Raw genomic sequence first — 21,840 nt, 5'->3', positions numbered from 1 at the left:
GCCACTCAGAAAGAGGTCAACATAACTACTTAAATGTCATTGTGCAGCTAACTTGTCTGACAATTTCATAAAATAATGATATCACAGCAGCAGGGTGCTGATAAACAACTTTTAAAACTTGACATTTGCCATGCAAGTAGGTTTAAACTGAATACAATAATTGCATACCCATAAAATCATCTTGTGATTCTGTGGATGCAGAATAGATAGCTATTTCACTGGAATATTGGATGATAGTGAACATCAGTATATTAGAGCTGTATTATAATGTTTAGTAGTATAACACATCAAAGTTTTATTAAATATTAAGCATTGTAACCTTGTTGACGTCTGGGGGCTGCACCTCCAGATCTCTGCGCTGAGTCTTACAACCACTGGAAACCCCGTTCTGAAAATCCTAGATCTGCCTCTACATGGACTATGTTCTAGTTATATTAAAGTAGCTATGACTGAGCCTTTCCTGCTTGTTGTAAGTGACTGGAGTATCTTGGATCTTAGCTCTGCAAAGTGTGAAAAATCAGCCAGAAATATACAATAACATCACAAATTCTCTTTATGTGGATGTATGTTCATGTTTTGCTGTGCATATATTACGTGTTTTAATATAAATAAATACTTTTCAGGGACGGATCCAATCTTTTTATCCAGACTTTTAAAAGGGTGGGGGGTTCCAATTTGGAATTGCAACTTCAGCCTAGCTGTAAGTTGAAGACCAAAAAAATAGCTACCCCTCACACTAGATGCCCTCACCAACCAGATATATAGCTTGCTACACTGCTCCTCAAAAGACTACTGTGATTGCTCTATTAGAGTATCTCGATTTGACTGCTCTATTAGAGTATCTCGAGTGAGAGAGGCTCTTTCAAAGGTGGGTTCCGTGGAACCCTTTGAACCCCCCCTGGATCCGCCCCTGCTTTTTTAAATTTGTGATTATAATCATTACATGTACAACTACGTCCTATATACTCATTTGTGACCGGATTTGCAAAAAGAGGGTCTTCCACAGACATATGCATCCAATTTATACTCTTTGACATTTCGTAACTTGAGATTTGAAGAAAGTTATTGACATGAAATTCACTCAGTAGTGAGTGCCAAAGTAGCTGAAAATATCTGCTCACATTTTAAGGTCTGTAGCTACATTAAATAATTTTAAAATCATCCTATTGATGCTTTTGCTCAATTAGCCTAGGGCAGCACCAGACCATGCAGTAGCTAGCTACATCCAATAAAGTTCAACCACTGTATGATATAGCCACGTGAATTGTTAACATTAGGTCTCCTAGGTTTGAATTTGGGAACATTTTCATAGCTACTTAGCTAACAAATGCATGCTTTGCAAAGTATATAAAATAGGTTAGATAAGCCTGTTTGATGGTAAAGTGTACTAAACAAAATAAGGTAGCAATGTTATAATTTACAAAACTGTTAGTAACAACATTAGAATTGTGACCGCTCTATTAGAGTATCTCAAATTCTCAATCTTTAGCACAAAAATTCAAACTTATTAATTTTGTCTTATTGTCTTACAGTGTATTGTGTGCAATATTGTAGGGGGTGAATTTGTAACTGTTGTCTCTATTTGTCTGTTGGCTTTCTGTACTTCTGAATAATAATACAGTGTGAATGCATGATTCCTGTTCTGATGCCAATATGTGACTGAATTTTGGAAAATCACCCTTATGGGCACATTTGACACAGTAAATATTTAGTTTTGAAACACAGCATTGTAAGTTAAATTCCTACTCAATTAAGGGTAGAATAAACCATAGATACCCTGAATTACAAGAAACTTTTAAGAAATATTTGAAAAATGCTTTCTACTATTAACAGCACCATGCTAGTTTCAAAAATTCTAATTGTTTCAGGCACGACCATAAGGGTGATTTTCCAAAATTTGGTCACATATAGTTCTGTAAGTCCAAAGGGGCCAAAGCCCCCTTTGGTCCTCCCCTCAGATCCGCCTATGTGTATGCAGATAAGTTGGTGTACACTACAGTGTAAGTATTCATGGTATGTCCTATACAGTTAGGCCTTCTTCAAATAATGCAGGGGCGGATCCAGAGTTTGGAAAGAGGGGGGGCACCTTGCTGAAAAACAGTTGAAGACCAAAAAAAAAAAAAAAAAAAAGGTCACAACAATAATAGCTAGTGATCCTTTACCAAATATATCACGTCTGTTATGTAAAATAAAATCCTATTTATAGCTTCATAGGTAAGCTACACTGCCTCATGAACATTGTGACTGCTTTATTAGATTAACTGACTGCTCTATTAGAGTATCTCGATCTTGTATGCAATTTCTTGAAGGAGGGGGGGGGGGGGCATTTGCCCCAAATGCCCCATCCTGGATCCGCCATTGTAATGTCAGCTAATAAAATGCGTAATAGGTTGGAGTGCTATGCCAGCATAATTAGGTGAATAGTTCGAACTATGGAGTCCATTATTCTATGAAAATAATATTGCTACTCCCTAATAGAACAGTCACTTTGTAGTGAAATACTATATAATACAGAATTCACTGAATAAAACGTTCCAAGATAATTGTAGGAAATGTTGCTAACCTAGGAGTATAATGCAAGCACAATGGGAACAACTGAAAAGCATTAATAGTGAAACTTTTTGAAAATTCTTGAAAATATTTTGGGCCATATTAGACTCAGGCCTACACTTAAGGTTTAGTCCAGGTGTACTTGGAATGTCCTGCATTAGAGGAAAAGGTGCAGGAGAAGTTCGGTAAATCTGCTAGAAATCTGTGTTATACATTTGTTGCAAGTTTCCTATACTTGCAGAACCATAGGAAAATTTAATTATTCCCCTAGTGTGACTTGGCCATGTATGGATATTATGTCAGGATACATGGTACTACTAAGTATAGTCTTGTACTGTACAATATAATAATTGCTGGTAATTACAGACTGGAGATTAACTGCTGACCATAACTGCCTGTTAGACTGGAAATGCATGGGAACTCTTTTAAACACATGTGAATTAATGATTTAATCATATTTCTGCACATGAATGCATGTTTCATAATTGATTATAATGATAAAGTAGTTGGCAAAATCCACTTTCGTATTAAATTTTTACATTCAGTGTAGCAATAGCTGCAACCAATAATTGTAGTCAGTAAGTGTCATTATTTCCTTCAGCACACTGCTTGAAGTATCTTAGTTTACTACAGTGGTATATCCCCAGTATATGGAACAGTTAATTGTTTGTTATTTTAGTAGTTTTTCAGTAAACCCACATTCACTGAGGTTTACTGAGAGTTTAAAACTTAGTAAAATAATTATGTTCCATATACTTAAGTTTACTGACACTTTACTATCAGTATAACTACAGTAAGGCATCTTAACAAATTAGTAAACTAAGAACCTTCAAGCAGTGGCACTTATAAGCTGTTATTTTAGATGACAATGAAATCTTTTGGTATATTAGAGTAGCTAAATGTTCTATTACAGCATTTGACAGCTCTCAGAAATTTAAATCTCAATCCTTTTCATTGCGTATGCTTAAAAATACATGCAAATCCTTAGTTAGCAAACAGTAAATCTTTTTGAGAGGAGTGCTTTTGTAAATCTCTATCTAAATCCTCCATTAGTAACAACAATAATAATATAACTGCATGTCATATTTATTCTACTTCATAGCAATTGTTGTTCATATTGAATGTATTTTTTGCAACTACATAAGTCCCTGTACAATTATCTATACTATTTTAACCCAGTAGCCAACCATAGATCATAATCATACAATTTAGGGAAGCACCCTTGTACAGGCTATGCCTTTTGGTGCCACCCTGTCATTTTGACAAATTAGATGAATAATAATAATAATTATTATTGACGCTGTGGTTGGACAAGGGCAGTTGATGGTAAACAAGTCATTAATAAATGTTGACTTTGCTTATCACAGAGACAATATCAAAGTACTGTAGACCCCCTTGATAATCTGTTCCATATGATGGTCTCCTGGATAATACATAAAGATCATCCAGAGCTTCATCAAATACTCTAATAGAACATACACAGAACAAACTATAGTATGCACAAGATGAGCTGAACCCCGGCTGAGAAAACAACCAAAAAGAAAAGTGGGCTTTTCCTAACATTTCAATGTACCAAATATGATCAGTGGTAACAGTAAAGGTGTTTATGTGGTTTGGCTCCTTACAAGTTTACAATATTTCTTTCCATAGAAAATGTATGCTGAAAGTTTTGATTGGTTATAAATTATGTCAGACATTCAAATGGAAAGATTGTGAAATATTTTAGTGGGTCAAGCAGTACTACAAATAAGCCAAATTTTAAGAACTTGTGTAATTCCATCAATGAGATGTTTTTAAGAGTTTAGTCGACGTGTGCATGCTATTTAGCTAGCTAGGATCAACAGTCTACTAAATTCTGACAAGAATTAGACCCTTCACGATCTATTATATTAGTATTGGTCCCAACATGCCAGACAGTTACATATGACAGAACCAGTGTATGTTCTGCCATTACTAAATGTGTATGCAAAAACAAACATACCATTGACTTCTTGACAGTAAACAATTTGTGCTTTCTTTCCCTTGTACATGCAGCTCTACTTTGTTTGCTGCATAACTATTGAAGATAATAATTCAATAACTACTGTGTCTCAATAATAGTTTAGCTACATGTTAATATGTGGTTAACGTTTACCATTATACAATCAAGGCAGCTCGAGCCACCAAGAATTCCACTAAATTTTATGTTATACATCTTTTCTACAAACAGTCATGATATTCTAATGTATAGTGGGTGTATGTCATTTTGTTCCACTAGTGGTCTTGTTTGCTGTCCTCCTTTGCTTCACATACCAGTTGTATACTCTAGCCATGTCTTGTGTTAGTGTTAAGGAAATTTTGGATTATCTGCTTGCTAACTAACTCTATATAGTCTACTACACCACACACACACACACACACACACACACACACACACACACACACACACACACACACACACACACACACACACACACACACACGCGCGCACGTACGCACACCCCACCACACATATTTCACTCCAAAAGGATACTGACTTCAGTGGTAGTGGTTTGGTATCTGATAAAGTCCAAATCTTCTTGCAGTGTCTTTTGGCTGATGCTAAGTTTTTAGCAAGCAGTGAACAAGCTTCATCAATAGAGTATTCCATAATCACATTGGCCTGTACAATAACATGTGTATGTAACAGTGTGACACCTATTGTGATGTTAGCTGGATGTGTTCTAGTAAAATTAAAATAACAAATGTTTAACTATCTACACACACCAAACTTGCAAAAGTGTGTACAAAATGACCCGTCCAATGCAATCAGGAAACTTTCACTCAAAAGGTGTAAACAGGATTCACTGTACTAACACCGCACACATATACTGTATACTCGATGCATCCTTACAAGATTGTCCAAGAGTGTAGAGACCAATACACAATATGGTTTACAACCACGCACTGTATTATTTTCAAGACTTTTTCTGAGTGCACAATGCTTTAAGTGTTGTAAAGTACTTCATAGTTGCCAAAATTTGAAGAAGATACATAGATCTATTGGCAACCATTTGTAGCCTTAGCCATTATCAAGTTACGCTTGTCTGAAGGCATCAGTCAGTTACTCAGTCAGTAGAAAATTCCCTTATTCTAAAAATTCTGTAGCAACTTGTTTAAAGTGTTTTGGGTCAATCTGAAGGCTTGTTTGGGCTTAGTTTTACCTAACCAATGCTGCCTCATCATCGTCATGGAAAATTAAGGCTGGTCTTTGGGTAATGTTTTTGGACCACAAAGGAGTGGGCCACACCTACTCCTTTGTGGTCCCTACTATTGTATGATAACTTTTAAATGAAATCACCTATTAATTTCAAATAAAAACTAAGTTGCTTCGTTCAACAATATCTATTTTGGTGTCATGTTTTAAAATGTCTCAGGAAGAGAAAGACAGAAGTGATCACATTTCTGGGTAAAAATGGCCATAAAAGTCACCAAAGGTCAAATCTGCGATGACACTATATCACAAATAATTATGTCATGAGGAGTACTACTTATGTGGAAATTTCATGCTTTTATGAATGAATAATTTTTGTATTGTGCCGCTATATATACTACACTGCACTGTAAATAAGCACCCATAACTCACATGTACAAAACATGCAACAATGATTTTCTTACTCTCCGTGAACAGGCAAAACTGATGATACATAAGCTTCATTCCAGTGTATACCAATTAAAGTAATTAACATTAGCGCTGAGCGATAATATCGATAGTTTGATATCGCGATATGATATTTATTTACAGCTTATTATCGTGATATTGCTATAAGATTACTAAAAACATTGTTGCTATGCATTCCAGCCCGATTTTAAATTTGGAACCTGATTTTAAATTAGGAGAGTAGACCTTTTATACACTGAAAAGATAGAGTATTGATTGCTGATCTCAGAAATATATAGTTTGTTGGGTTGGATTTTGCTACTTTGGCATACACAGTGCTTAAAATTGAAAAGGGTACATTTTCTCCAGGGCTCCCCATACAGTACATTTTAAAGGGAAAAATGGCACAAGCCATCTAGCAACCTGGACTATCTTGAAACTGCAGTTGCTTCAAGCTGCAAGTTTGTACAAGTACTGAGAGCTGTGCAGAAATCTGAAGAGATTATAACGCACAGGTATTATCACATTAACTGATTAAGTGTAGGGCGTTGCACCTATTGCACACTTCTCAATACAATGGTGTATACCCTGGCTATCTCAAGTAAGTAAAACATCATGTTAACAACTTATAAATGTAAACAACTGAAGTTGAGGTGTCACAATGATGACAATATCTAAGGTGGAGTTGTGATTTTAATTACGGCATGAAGTGGTTTATACAAGTAACTAAGCCTTTTAAAGTAAACACCAGTGACTACCTTCCACCCGACAGTATGTTTTTTTTTTTTAAGTTTTAAAGTATTCTACGTACATTACAAGGCTTGAAAAGATTACAAAACAACACAAAACTTATATGCAATGTGCACGATAAAAATAAGATTTTCATGATGATTAGTGTGTGGACAAACCCCACAGTGATTTTCATCCTCATTGGAGCTCGAATGATGGAGCAATCCCAAGTTAAACACGAGTTGTTAGTTTGTGCCAGGGTTCTATTGGGGAATATACAGATTTCTTATTTAAAAAATCTCAGATACTGGAATGCCTGCCTATTGTTACCAAGTTTATTTAACTGTTTTGTCTCTTTAGGCTTATTTGTGAAATGTTTGGTTGCAAGGCTGTAACAAGCTGTTTATATTTATTGGCAGCCCACGCAATTAGTTGATCGCTTGCGAAGGGTTTAGAATTCCACTAAAAATGCTGCTTGAGAAGCTGGCTTAGCTGTTTTACAACTACACTTGACTTGCTTTATCATGGAAAAGTTAGCTTGCAAGGCTCTAACAAAATTGTTTAATAAATATTGCCCACCCATACAATTAATCACCTAATTGATGTGCTTTCAAGCAATCAGTAATCTATGATGGTGTTAATTATGTTTAGCATGTTTCATTAAGTACTTGGAACTTGACTGAAGATCTTATGATTGTGGTATGATATCAATTTTCTACTATCGCTCAGTACTAGACTAATTGAAATATGTGCATTTTTATGTAGCATGCATATTTTTATCCCGTTTGTTTTAATGGCAATTTTGCTGATTTTGCTTGGCTAGTCACATATACATATACTATAAAGAATAAACAGAAAATGTCGGTTCAAGTGAAATGAGGTGTAGGGTGATGGCATAAACAAGAAGGGCAAGAAGACAACAAAGATGATCACAATGTGGTCACCTGTACTAAACTATGTCAAGCAAGCCTGGAGTTGTTCCATTTATATTGTAGGCAATTATCTATCAGTATCAAATGAGAAATCTACACCTCAGGAAGTCAAATTCTTCAAACAAAAACTATTCCACTGATTATGAGTGATGTACCATCTGTTATTCAAATTCATTTATTTATTTATTTATTAATGCTTTACAGCACAATTGCTGAAGCCTGTTTAAAGATTGTTGCATAAAGTATATTTGAAAAGGTGAGGAAAGGAGAAAAAATCCATGACTGGACCTGGGAAGCCTTAAGCCTGCAGCCATTCGGTTAAAGCTCGAACAAGTTTATTTAAGCACATACTTGCTTCTTGTAGTTGATAAGCATGTGGCTGCCCACAAAGGTTCAGCATGAGGCATAACTTTACAGGACAAGAAAAACTAGTATATTTAAAAATTATATTAGTTTAAAAATGAAGTAGGGATCCAAGCGATAAAAAGTAGTGAAACAAGAGACGAACAATGGTAGCTATTATAGCATAGCTCGGTGGGAATCCCTACTTTGGCATGGTATAACAATTATTTTGTGATCAATGCCAAAGTAGGAATTTCCCACTGAGCTATGCTGTAATAGCTACCATTGTTCATCTCTTGTTTCACTACTTTTTATCGCTTGGATCCCTACTTTATTTTAAATTTTATAATTTTTAATATACTAGTTCATTTAGATTTTTTCTTTTAAGCATACAGCTAGTTATACACGTGACCATTCTATTAGGGGGACTGCTGTATTAGAGTATCTCGAGTCAACTTGCAAAGGTGTGTGCTTGCCCAAAAAGGGGTGGGGTCACCATGGTCTCGATCGATTATTAGAGTATCTCAAGTCAGCTGACCAACTTGAAGGTGTGTGGTCACTATTCCATTATAAATACAGCTAGCGTAAGAGGGGTGTGGTCATCATGGTCTCGATTGATAGATCAATAATGGAAGTAGAATAAAGAATGGGTGTGATCCTTTGACCTATCATGAACTTACAGGCATCTAGTACCTCCATACAGTAGTGTAGTCTAAGCACCTTAAACAATTTAGTGGCATCTACTATGCTACTCAAGGGAGCTAGCACCTTTTTGAAGCCATACAAATGATGTTGTTTTTTACCTTTGATACAGGCAAAAAGGAAGCTACAGGAATCTAAGCTACTGCTTCGAAGATTGACCTGACTTTCTACTATACAGAGACCAAAGTATAAGATTGTACCTTGTTTCATTCACGCGCTATAGTCCCTGAAAGTTAACCCATACATTTTTCTTATTCCACGATACTGGCTGCTGGCACAAGCATCAAATTTGCTGTGAAGATCCATCAATAAATTTGTGGAAGCTTAGTGCATGGATTTGTCTTTACACTTCTTCTTTCTAGAGTTATAAAACAAAGAGCAAGTGCCCACAAGCGAACTTCAACTTCCCGGCCTTGTAACTTCGTGCTAGCTCACAACAATTATAAAATTCCATGTGCTAAAAGTTTGCAACTTTATCACTGATGGTCCACCAAAAGTTTAGTAGAGATCTGACTATCGTGTATTCCAGAATATCGCCTTTTACAATGCAGTGTAGAACATGCGCAAGCCAACCAGTTATTACAACAAATTCCAATAAACCACAAATGCCAACTTTATCAGATAACAAGCTATAAATGAAGTTCTGAACAAAAGAAAAGCTCTTGTTCCTTTTCTTTACACAGTCTATGTCTTGTAATGGGTGATAAATCCAGCTGAAACATCATCTTTACCTAAGAACAGGTGTACAATTACAAATATAACTTACCAGCATACACTATCACTCGAGAAAACATAGGAAGAACATGTGTTGGCTACAAATCAGCTTTACACCTTTTGTAAACTCTCTTATAAATGTTTGTAGAAAAATGTTGTTTTCTTTGGGGTGTACAATAGCAGCACAAGGCAACTTCGTAACTCGAAGTAGAACTGCCTAATCATTGTTATCGCGGAGTAAGCCATGCCACAAATTTGCACTTCAAAGGGCATAAATCATTTGAAGTTGAACACGTTTTGCCAATTTCACTCATAACAACCAAAGGATAGAAGTTCTAATATGTTTTGGTATGTACGACACTCATCAGTGAAGGGTTACATCTGTCAAGAATTATCCTTCCACACAAGTTCAAACTTTCTACACAACTTATGGTTTATTTAGTGCAGGTAAGGTTCATTACTATCCATCAGGTATCGAATACTAGACAGATGATAACAGTGAGCCTTAAGGAGTGAAAATTGTCAAGTGGTAGTGTTTATGACATAGATATGACAGATGTGCTATTGTCAGCACCTACGGAGCTGTGTTGTACTGTCAATGTCAATAATACAACATACATCTTACATGGCTTCATACAGACTTAATTATCTGTCAAGGTCCTACACGTTTGTGAAGGGACCTTTCCAAAAATTTTAGAAATTAGATATCCCCAACATAAAATACACTGCATGGTGCAAGTTTACTGATCTGTTATATAGATTACCATGTGAGAATTGATTGTGGGTTTTAGTTTATTCCACACTAATCACATTATCCATTTCAGTATACATTACTACTAACTATGCCACAGTACTAAACATATAAAAAAAGTAAAGACATTGAAGTGTTTTCACTAGGAGCTAGTGGATTTCAGATAACTGATCCGTGCTGAGCATGCAAATAACATTTTTACATCAGAGACGCACCAATTTATTACCTTTTAGGGCATTCCCAGCCCTTGTAACTGATTGTACAGTTTCCCACCAAGATAAGAAGTTGAACAAGTATAGCAGTGGTACATGTGTTTACAAAGTCGTAGAGGGTGGTGGGATGTAGACTTCAACAAGGAAGGAAGCCACAGATGTCCGAACACAAGAATACAAGTGGTTCATTAGTGGCTGATATGCAGCAAAAACTAAACAGATTTTTTAGCCAATTGTAATAAACCATCTGCTAGTGTCCTTACCAAGGCCAGATATCACCATTCAATGTTGCCACACAACCGAGTAAACACAGCTTTTACAACCAGCTGCAAATACTCCCTGAGGTTTACAACCAATGCTATGGTAGTGTAACACTGGTGGTGTTGCCTGATGTGCAATTTTGGATTGATTTGTAAAAAATCTGGCTATATATTTGAATTTTTTGAACACAATTTTCTGGTTGGAAAAAATTCTACAAATAAGATGCCTGCAGAACAATCCCAACCACACACTTGCTTGATTCTTTTCCAGGTACACTTTTGTCAACTATTTCTTCCTCCTTGCCAATCACTGGCAATTCTTTCAAACTGGCAGTAGACAATTTTACAGCCACTGGGGGTATCTAGACAAGAGGGGTTACATTGTGCTTGTTGTGTAAAACTTTATCATCTCTATAGTACGTCTGGATTCTTTCTTGTATATGGTTCTACAGGGGGAGCTTTACCTTGGCTTACATTGGCTGTAATGGCACTAGCTTCTTGCAGTGGTGGCAGCAGTGAATGCTGATGTGCTGGGTCAACCATAGCTACGGTTTCAATTGTGGAAAGAGTCCCACTTGTTGGAGTATCTTCTACTGAATCCCCTCTGGTTAGAGACAATATTCTTGCTTTCAGCAACATAACCTTATAGGAGTCCTTCTCTTCTAATGCCTCCTCGTGTGTCAAGAGCTGCTCACACTTTTCTCTCCAGTGCTTTTTCACCCACTGTTTCTCCTTTGCCAGCAGGTTATTAAGGGTCGCTATCTTGGCATCCTTCTCTTTACTCCTGGCTTCCTCCTAATCCAGCAACTGCTTCGTAGTTTGCAGTTCGGCGGTCAATGTCTCTACCTTAGTGGTTTGCTCGTCTAATATGGAGCGCAATTGATGGGCATCGGTACTCCTATTGTGCAGTGCACTGCATATACCCCTGTCTGACTGAGCATGTTCACTCACGTGCTTCACCACCTCCTTAACTGATAGCCCCGGAAATTAACTGATAGTCCCGGAAATTTGTTGGAGACACTTAATCTCAAGTTGTTTTGAGTGTAGTGAATAAGTTGTACCCTTTGGTAGAGCATTTTCATCTTCTGACAAACTCTCATCTTGACTTCTTGTTCTCCACACTGGTTGGACACGTGGTCATCTGTCAGTTGGTGTCGTCTCAGACTGTTTATCCATTGTTGCCATCAAGTGTAGTCACCTGGGATTTCAGTGGGACCTCCACTGGAATGCTGTTGTGTTATTAAAGTTGACACAAGGCAATGGCACCTCTAGCTTATTAATGACTACTCTATACTCGATACGCATGCACAATAACAACAATTTCAACATCATACAGTATGGTATATTAGGAATCATGGAGATTTGGGATTTCCTAGCCAAAAAAGTCACCCAAAAACCAGCTTCACAACTCCATCCTGACATCTCGGCAGTATTGGTTAGGGACTTAGGATTAAGTGTCTCCAACAAATTTCCGGGGTTATCAGTTAAGGGGGTGGTGAAGCACGTGAGCGAACATGCTCAGTCAGACAGGGCTTCCAATAAATTGTTACAAATTGTTTTTTAAATTATTCAGTAGAATTGTCTACTGACTGACTGCCTGCCTGCCTGCCTGCCTGATGCCTTCAGGCAAGCATAACTCGATAACAGCTTCAGCTATGGGCTTAATGTTTTCACTGTTCAACGTCACCTCGTACTGAGACGTGTCTTTTGGCATACTGCAGTACATACAATGCACACATCATGAACTTACCTTTGTCCTCCTTTGTGTCCCATTTCTTTTGGCTGACAGCCCAAGGTGTTGATTTGCAGTAGCACGATGCATGGCTTCCCTACAGTACGTTTGTAAATGAGAATCGCCCATATTTTCTGTGGTGACTGGACTGATTGTAGAGATGATTCTAATACTGTTCTTCATTTGCAGTGCTGTGGAACGAGCTGAAAATAGCTGAAGTGAAGCTAGTGGCTGCTGCACTTTTGAGGCAGTAATTGGTAGTTGGAATCCTCATATTTTCGTGGTGACTGGATTGTTGCAGAGGCACTTCTTCTACTGTTTCTCATTTGTAGCACTGTGTAAAAAGCTGAACATAGCTGAAAGCGAAGTGTAATGGCCACTGCACTTTCGAAGCAGTATTGGATAGCTGGGACGCACTCCATTCAGATGAATTCCTTTCTTTTGAAGCGGTATTTGTGGGTTCACCAGTCATAATAATGTTACAAAAAAGTAAACAAACATGTTCAAGGAAACAAGGGAGGTCACCAACACCTGCAGATATCTAGTGAACATTTAATCCCTATATACCCCAAGACTAAGGCTGAATTAGGGATTAAATGTTCACCAGTATATCTGCAGGGTAGGTGACCTCCCTTGTTTCCTACTTTTTTCTATGATCCCTAACTGAACTCAAAATTCCTAATTTTTCCTTAACTTTATATTAACTAGTACTATTAAAAGTCTATAATCTACAATGTTAACTAAATATAATAAGTACCACTGTTACACCACAAAGAATGGGTTATGTTAAATGCAAGGCAAAAGTCACCATCAAGAACTTTGCTGAGCTGAAGGCAGATTATTTGCTAGAGATCAAGCAAGTAATAGCTATGGATGAAATTCCAGCAGAGTTTACTATATCAACTCAGGGGCGTAGCCAGACTTTTGGTGATGCCAGGGCCTAGCTGTAAGCTGAAGACCAAAAAGTAAAGTTGAATGTTTGTGGGGGAAGGTCTAGGTGCTTCCCCCTAGACCACGTCTGAATGAAAATCATGCATACACAAAATGTGCCCTTAGGCTGTAACATTAAAAGGTGCTGTTTGTGCATCTAACTAGCTAAAACCTACACACTGCTGTTTATGCAGCTTATAGAAACTATAAACCTATTGTAGCTAATACTAACTTAATCTTCACTTCCACACCGTGACAGGCTGACAGCCAACTTCAAATTTTCTAGCACCTGGGAACCCTTCACACTCCGAGTTGCTTAGATGGTAATACTTTCTTCCGGGTATACATTATTCTCAGTCGGTCCTCCTGTTGATGGTCAGTAACTTTAGGCTTAGCTTTTACTTCAATGTATTCGAGACATCACGTGCCCACAACATGTGACATAAACAAACCGTTCATCAGATAAATATACATCAACTATTCACAGTTTGTGCTCACCTGACACATGTATAACATGACCATTCAAGTTTATCACAGCTGCTATGTTTGCCTCAACCACTCAACACTCTTTCGCCATTTCCACCATGCATCACATGCGCTACTGATCATGTGATGCAACAGATCTCGATGATTTGCAGTGGTTCAGCATTAATGCAATGCGACACTCAAGAGTAGTACAGAGGAGCGCTAGTGTGCAAGTAGCTACCAGAGAGCTCCAGAACTGTAAGACTTGATGTGATTATTAGTTTTAAAATATTCTGCTTCTGAAAGGGGGTTCATCCGAACCCCCCTTCTCCCTCCCTTCCTGGCTACGCCCTTGATCTCCCCTCCACCAACTACAACTTCTCATTTATAACTACATACGTAGCTTGCTACACTGCTTCTCTGAATACTGAGACTGATATATCTCGATCTGACTGCTCTATTAGAGTATCTTGAATTATTGATGCCCGGGCCTGGGCCCGGGTCCTGGCTATGCCCCTGTATCAACTTTGTTCAGACTGGTTTAAGTATTGTTCCAGCTTCTGACTGGACTATGGAGGCCAAAGGAGCTGAGAGGGTAGAGGCAGTAGGAATAAATGATAAGAGACAGCTTACTACTGTTTTAGCTGGATCACTTGCTGGAGATTTCTTGCCATCTTAAATTATATATCAGGGTAAAACCACACGCTGCCTACCCTTGCATAATTTCCCTGACAAATGGCATGTAGCATATTCCATAAACCATTGGTCCAATGAGGACACAATGAAAGAATATGTTGACAATGTCTTGCTTTGGTACATCAATGAAAAGTGGCACAATCTTGGTCTGGCCACTGACTATCTAGCCTTGGTATTTTTTGACAATTTTAAGGCTCAGTGTACTCTAGCTATACTCACCCAATTAGATCAGAGCAATATTATTAAAGTTGTGTTAGTTCTGCCTAACTGTATGGACCATTTACAAACACTTGGCGTTAGTGTGAATAAAACAATAAAAAATCAACTTTGTGCAGAATTCCAGGCTTTTTATGTACGTCAAGTATTGATTCCAGCAACATCAAGATAAACAACAGAAGATGATTTACCTTAAGATGAGTGCTGTCGAGCACTTAGTGCAGCTTGTAACTTTGTCAAAAACAAACCACAGATTATTATAAATGGTTTTAAAGAGACTGGAATTGCCTCCTGCATATAGCTAGAGGTTGTTTTACATTATTTGCTTAAAGACTGTGAGGTAAATTTATGAAGACAATATTAAAGATTGATTACATGTAAGAATGTTGGATTGCCTCAATTAATGATCAATACTAGTAAATGAATATAATACAGAAATTAGGTTACTTGCAAGGCAGGGCATCATTACTTACTTAGTGAAACAATCCACTAGATGGTTTCTCATTCTCTCCTGCTGAAATTTCAGTCTGCTGGGATTAAAATTGAAAACCAAAGCTACTGCAAAAGCAAGAGAAAATAAGCCACAATCTTCACTACCAACTTGCTTGTGACACCTACACATAGTGATGGTGGCTCTTCTGACCCAGACTGATAAAGATCGCTGATGATCGCAATAGACAGTTAATCACAGTGGGCGATTGTGGAATCAAACACCCTTACTTCCCCAGCCTTGCAGTTTAGAGTAGTAACCATTTTCCAGTGGAATCTTGATGGGCAATAAACAACTTGGACACTGTTTTCAATTTCGTGCATCTTCCCTTGATATGAAGTTGTACGCAGTCCATTAACCTTGCCTTTAGCAATCGTTGGGCATAACTGATTTTGGTGTCAGTAAGTTTTTCTTCCATGATTTTTTCATCGAAATGCTTTCAATTTTTGGCACATGATGGTGAATCAGTACTGCAACTTTCTGAATGGACTGTGAGATCAACAGTCACCTCCACCACATCATCATTTTTCTCCACTCCTGCATCGATACTAGCAAAGGCTGGCACCATCGTCAAAATTTCTTACAGTAGTGGAGTGGGCAGAGGCAAGATCAGAGGTCTGTGGACTACCCTGATCAACTACACTTACAGTGACTTCTCTTTCAATGTTCAATGCTGATTCTAACTGGTTTTTTGGCCTTGGAAGTGTTCTTTTGATTACTCGCAATAAAATTGAAAACACAGGGTATTTCCAATCCACCTTGCGACACATTCAACAAATATCAGCGAGGTCCATTTACATGGTAAAGAATAGTACCACCATGCCTCATAAATATTGATTGATTGATTGATTTTTTATTTAAGCTCAAATATTCGGCATACCGTATAGCAGGAAATTTTCGAAAGTTTAAATTTTCGAAAAATTCGAAAATAACAATGTGTTTTCGAAAATATTTTTTCGAAAATATAGCAAGCAATAGCTAGTACATCCTGGCTTTGAAGTGACAATCAAAGAAAGTATAGCTAGCTATAAATGAAGTTTGTGAGTGCACGCATGCATAGTTTCTGCTAATATCAGTTAGCTATCGGCCTAATTAATAGGCTAATGTATTATAGCTAGGCACTGGGCCACACACAAGTATCTAGCCATATACGCACGCACATGCATACGAGCGAGCACGAATGACACCACGAGTCTTGAAGCCTACAACTATAAGAGCCAGAAATTACTAGGAAAGGCAGCAAATAATTATCAGCAAATATCTAGACGGGCTGAAAAAACGCCATGTACTTTATAGCTATGCTCGATCTGCAGACCACTGAATTAAGGCAAAGTCAGCCAAATAACATGGTTCAACCTACGAAGGAAGACCCTAGGGTAGCTAGACGAGATTCTATCAAAGCTAGATTGGGTGCCGGTTTATCTAGACAATCAAAGCAGCAAATTCTAGTTATGTACGTGATCAACGCAACCACTGTTAGCTTCCTCCGTGAATTAATTATCTACGGTTCGGCGTGGTAAAGAGGCATTGTTTCGAAAATATTATTTTGGATTTCCAATCAAGCACTCTTTTTCGAAAATTTAACCTTTCGAAAAATTCCCACTATACGGTAGCCGTTCTTCCATACAAGAGCGTACAAACAACAAATACAGAAAACAATTTACAACTACAATAAACACACAGGTACAATACAATAATTACAATAAACACACAGGTACAATACAATAATTACAATAAACACACAGGTACAATAAAATAATTTACAACTACAATAAACACACAGGTACAAAAGCAATAAGCAATAAGTAAACAAAAAAATACACATACAAATTACACATCATTACACAATAGTAAATTATACACTGAGGAAGGAAAAGTGGAGGACAGAGCAACTTCATCAGGCAGATCATTCCACCAGTGCGCAGCAGAATGTCTAAACAGTTTCTTAGTAGAGGATAGTCTACAAAATGCTGGCTGAATAAGTTTCTGAGAAGATCTAGTGTGATATTTATGATCAGTTCCAAATACTACTGGAGGATCCAGCATAGTACCATCACCCATATAAATCTTGTGTAAGGCACACAAGCAACGGTACTTAATTAAAGATGAAACTGACAGCCAGTCAAAATTGGCACGATGTTCTGACACATGGTCAAATTTGTGCAATGAAGCAGTAATACCCACACCCCAATTATGCAAACGTTGTAAGCGATGAGTGTTTGACTGAGACAACAAAGGACCCCAGACCGGTAAAGCATAAATCAGGCGAGATAGCACAAAGGAATCAACTAACATCTTAGTGACTTCAGTTGGTAAAGACTTCCTATGGGAGTTAATCCAAAATAAATAAAAAGACATCGTCTTACAAATAGAAGCTACATGAGTTGACCAATCCAGTTTATTATCAAATGTTATTCCCAGATACTTTTGAGAGGCGACTGTGGAAAAGGGAACATCATCAATCTTAACTTCAGGTGGCAAAGTGTTTGACAGTGCACGAGGTTGAAACCACATAACACTAGATTTCTTAGTGTTAAATCGCATCTTACTCTGCTTAATCCATGAAAGAAGGTGAGACAAATCCTGAGACAGGCACTCACGCACTATTTCAAGGGATGGGCCAGTACAAATCAGCACAGTGTCATCGGCATATTGCAACAGCTTACCATGAGATGACATTTCACTGACGTATACCAAAAATAGCAGTGGACCCAGGGCACTGCCCTGAGGAACACCACCTCTCACCAATATAAAATATATTGCTGAACTTTTCCTTGGAATGTGACCAACTACTTTCATCTCTCCATCAACGATTTCTTGATGGCCACTGTGTGAGTATTGTGTGCATTACCAGGTTCTCGCTTGCAGACCAAATGATCTTCCACACTAGGGCTCTCGCAAATGTGCATATATTCATGATAGCCACGTATGATAGAGTCCACAGAGTTGTCGGCATCTTCTTAGCATGCTGTAACAAAGCGCAAGACAACAAGACTGCACTAGCTAATTAGATTGTTGCTTAGCCTTCAGACTCGTTGTCTGGGATTTGTGCACGCCTCCAAAACTAATTAAGGTGCTATGAATTCACCATAAATTTCTTTCACCACAATTCTGATTGCTAAATTCGCCACCAAAGTTTTTAGTCGCCAAATGTTTCTTCCATACGGTATATAGTTGTTAGTAAACCATCGCATAATGTCACAGAATGCCATACTAAGCTAGCACAATTGCATTTAAAAAGCCAAGTGAGCCTGGTATGGTATGCTTCAACATTTTTTACACTATCAAAATTTAGCATACCGTATCATATATATTATACCATACTGTGCTCAACTGCTAGTGTAAATGCACCATAATTTATCAGTAGCTTGCAAGCATGTTTGAAGCCACAAGCAAATGTAGAACAACACCCAAAATGTTGCTTGTGATGCACGCAGTGATTCAGGTTATATCTGAGACAAAACTTCCAGGACATAATATAATGAACATATTGTGGTGTGTAAAAAAACAGACCCATTTGGTAAAATTGTTTTAATCAAAACTCAAAACCATTTCCGGTTTTGTGTTTTAAAACCCAGTTAATCAAATAAACATAAATAAATTGACAGACAATAGTTGAAAGCTCACTTATTGTCTCAATAACACATGATGTATATGTAAATTCTTGCAAAGCATGAAAATATAGATCTTATTTTTGTCTTCACTGTGATCACAAACTTACAAAACCTTTTTTACATTTTCACGGTAGCATTTTTAAACTAGGCAAGTGCTACAGTCATGCCAAAGGCTGGCCAAATAATCACAGCTAATAATGATACCTGACTACAATTGTAAATTAGATACTGTAAATGTCTAATGTCACTCATCATGCATTTGGAAGCTAGCATGACAAAAACTTTAAACTATTTCATTTGTGAAATTTTAACATTTTCTTATTTCAGGTTGGCCATGTGTAGTTTACAAAAGTATCCAGAAATTTCCTATTATCACGATAATGTAATAATGATAATGACTTTTCACGATTATTCAGGATAACTGCACAGCACTAGTTTGTACGTTTTGATAAATACAAGCGAATATTTTTGCTTGGCCTGCGGAAAATGTCAGCACCTACTAAACTGTCAATGTCAATAATACATCATCCATCTTGAATGAATTCACATATCCTTCAAAGCCCTACACTTTTGTGAAGGAACCTTTCCAAAAATTGTGGAAAATAACCAATCACATGTCTGGTAAAGTGCTTGTTGCAAGGGATTGGTGATTCCTTATATACATTCACATATGAGAATTTATTGTGGGTTTTAGTTTATTCTACACTACCAATAACTATTACAGTAATTAATATTGTGCCAAACAAATCCTCTTGGTGGTAAGTATTATATAATATTATGGACTGTGTGGTGTTTAGGATATTCTTACTCTTCAAAATCACCTGATAAACAGCCTCAGTTTTCTTTCATAACAGCTTGGCAGTATTGGTTACACATAACCAAGTGCAAAAATGCCTTCAGAATGACCCCAAACCCTTCCAACAAGTTTCTATGGAATTTAAAAATTTCTATTCAACTGAATTTTCTGCTGACTGACTAACTATCTAACTGATACTTCCAACCAAGCATAACTCAACCATGGATAAGGCTACTGCAGCTTGATTCTTCACCGTTCGATGTCGCTTTGGCTTGACATGTGCGTTTTTGCCAACCACAGCAGTTACAGTGCATACATTATGGACTTACCTTTGTTCCCTTTTGTGTCCCAGTTGACCATGCAAAGTGTCAATTTTGCGGTGACACAATACAGCTTTCGTGACTGTGATGATAACTATTATGCTTATCACCCGTGTTTTTGGTGGTGATTACAAAGGCACTTCTTATACTGTTTTTGCTGGGTAACAGGCAGAACATAGCTGCAGATTTAGCACAATGGCCACTGCACTTTTCAGTAGTTGATTGTGAGAGCATGTACTGAGATGCAAAATTACTTTTATGAAAGCCTGGCACCATTCTTTCTTTTGATATGGTGTCATGTGTGTGGGTTCAATAGTCATAACTGAAAAGTAAACAAGGAAAAATCAGAAATTATAAGCTGGATTAGGTATCAAAGAAAATAGTGAAACAAGGGAATAGCTAACAGTGAAACAAGATAAGATGCCTATAACTATTATATACTAATGGACATTTAATCACTGGTTTATAAACTGAATTCGGGATTAAATAGGTACCTCTTTTGTTTCACAACTTTTTACCTTGATCCCTAATCCAATCATATGAAGAAGTTTGCTACATGGCATGGACATTAATTGGCTTAATCATGGAACACTGCAATTTTTGCAAACTAACCTGCAGAACTAATTCACAGTGCATTTGTTTTACTAATGTACTAAAGGTTAATGGCTGTCAAGACATTGAAATAGCTCAGAGCGTTCCCTTCCAAATATCAGCCATTCAATTCGCCATAGAAAAAGTAAGTGATTTTCAACCATAAAATAATGCACTTAAATTTCCTCAGATTTCCTTCTGCTATAGCTCATCTTAATCACTATTCACTGCTCTTTCCAAATCTGGTTTGGACTCTGAGGTATCTATCACATGTCACGGATTATTATGCCTTTTATTGCATGCCCCCAACACTCATTACAAAAATGTATAGGAAAATTTTCTACACCCTATTGGTTTAGGCCATTTTAAATCTTTGATGCACCAAAATTTCCGTGAATTGGACTTCTTTTGGCATCATTGTACTCACAGAGAGTTGCTCTACATGTATCAAATTCAGAAAGTTACTAAACAGACTTGAGGTAGGTGGTACATGATAATTAAATGGTTTTTCAGTTGAAATGTACTGACATTCCTGTTCCAGATTTTTGCCATGAACAAAAGTATAGCAAAGTTCTGCAAACTTCTTGATATGACTTATATAGTATGTTCACGTTGAGCTGAATCCTGAAAAACAGCTAAAAATTAAAAGTGGATTTTTTCTCAACAGAGTTAACATTTCAGCCAACCAGATGATTATAACAGCAAAGGTGTCAACAACAAACACGTACGGTTTGACTCCATTACAAGTTCAGGAAAGGGCTATAATGGACGCTGTACTTATATGGCTTTCCCGCAGGAAATGTATTGTGAAAATTTTGATTGTCCGTAAATATTATGACAAACATTTGAACAAGATTTTGAAATATTTTTAGTGGGTCAAGAAGTACTACAAATGAGCCAAATTTCAAGATCTTGTGTAATTGCATCCATGAGTTATTAAATGTTTTTGAGAATTCAGCTCAACATGAACATGGTTCATGTGCATACAAATCAATTTGTCAATGGTATAGTCCCTGGCTACACTTTTATTGTAATTATAGCAACAACATAGTAACTACACAAAGCTCACCGTTACAATGATCACGTGATACCACGAGGATCACAACCACTAATGGTCGCGTCCACTAGTCTCGTAAATCAGACTCGAAAATCATCGTCTCCTTTACTTTACTGGCCAAA

General features: G+C 37.3%; 1 protein-coding gene across 1 annotated transcript in view; it reads right to left on the bottom strand.

Annotated features, from left to right (window-relative positions):
• Nucleotides 1–4,775: 4,775 nt before the first annotated feature.
• Nucleotides 4,776–21,840, bottom strand: part of LOC136259099 (prefoldin subunit 3-like) — a 25,050-nt gene continuing 7,985 nt past the window's right edge. The window contains exon 6 of the mRNA XM_066052523.1: nt 4,776–4,864. Within this exon, the coding sequence (XP_065908595.1) occupies nt 4,791–4,864 (74 nt within the window). The 3' untranslated portion in view covers nt 4,776–4,790. The remainder of the gene's footprint in view (nt 4,865–21,840) is intronic.

Source organism: Dysidea avara, chromosome 6 (genome assembly GCF_963678975.1).
Source record: "Dysidea avara chromosome 6, odDysAvar1.4, whole genome shotgun sequence".
Taxonomy (NCBI): domain Eukaryota; kingdom Metazoa; phylum Porifera; class Demospongiae; order Dictyoceratida; family Dysideidae; genus Dysidea; species Dysidea avara.
This window is presented reverse-complemented; position numbering and strand designations above follow the sequence as displayed.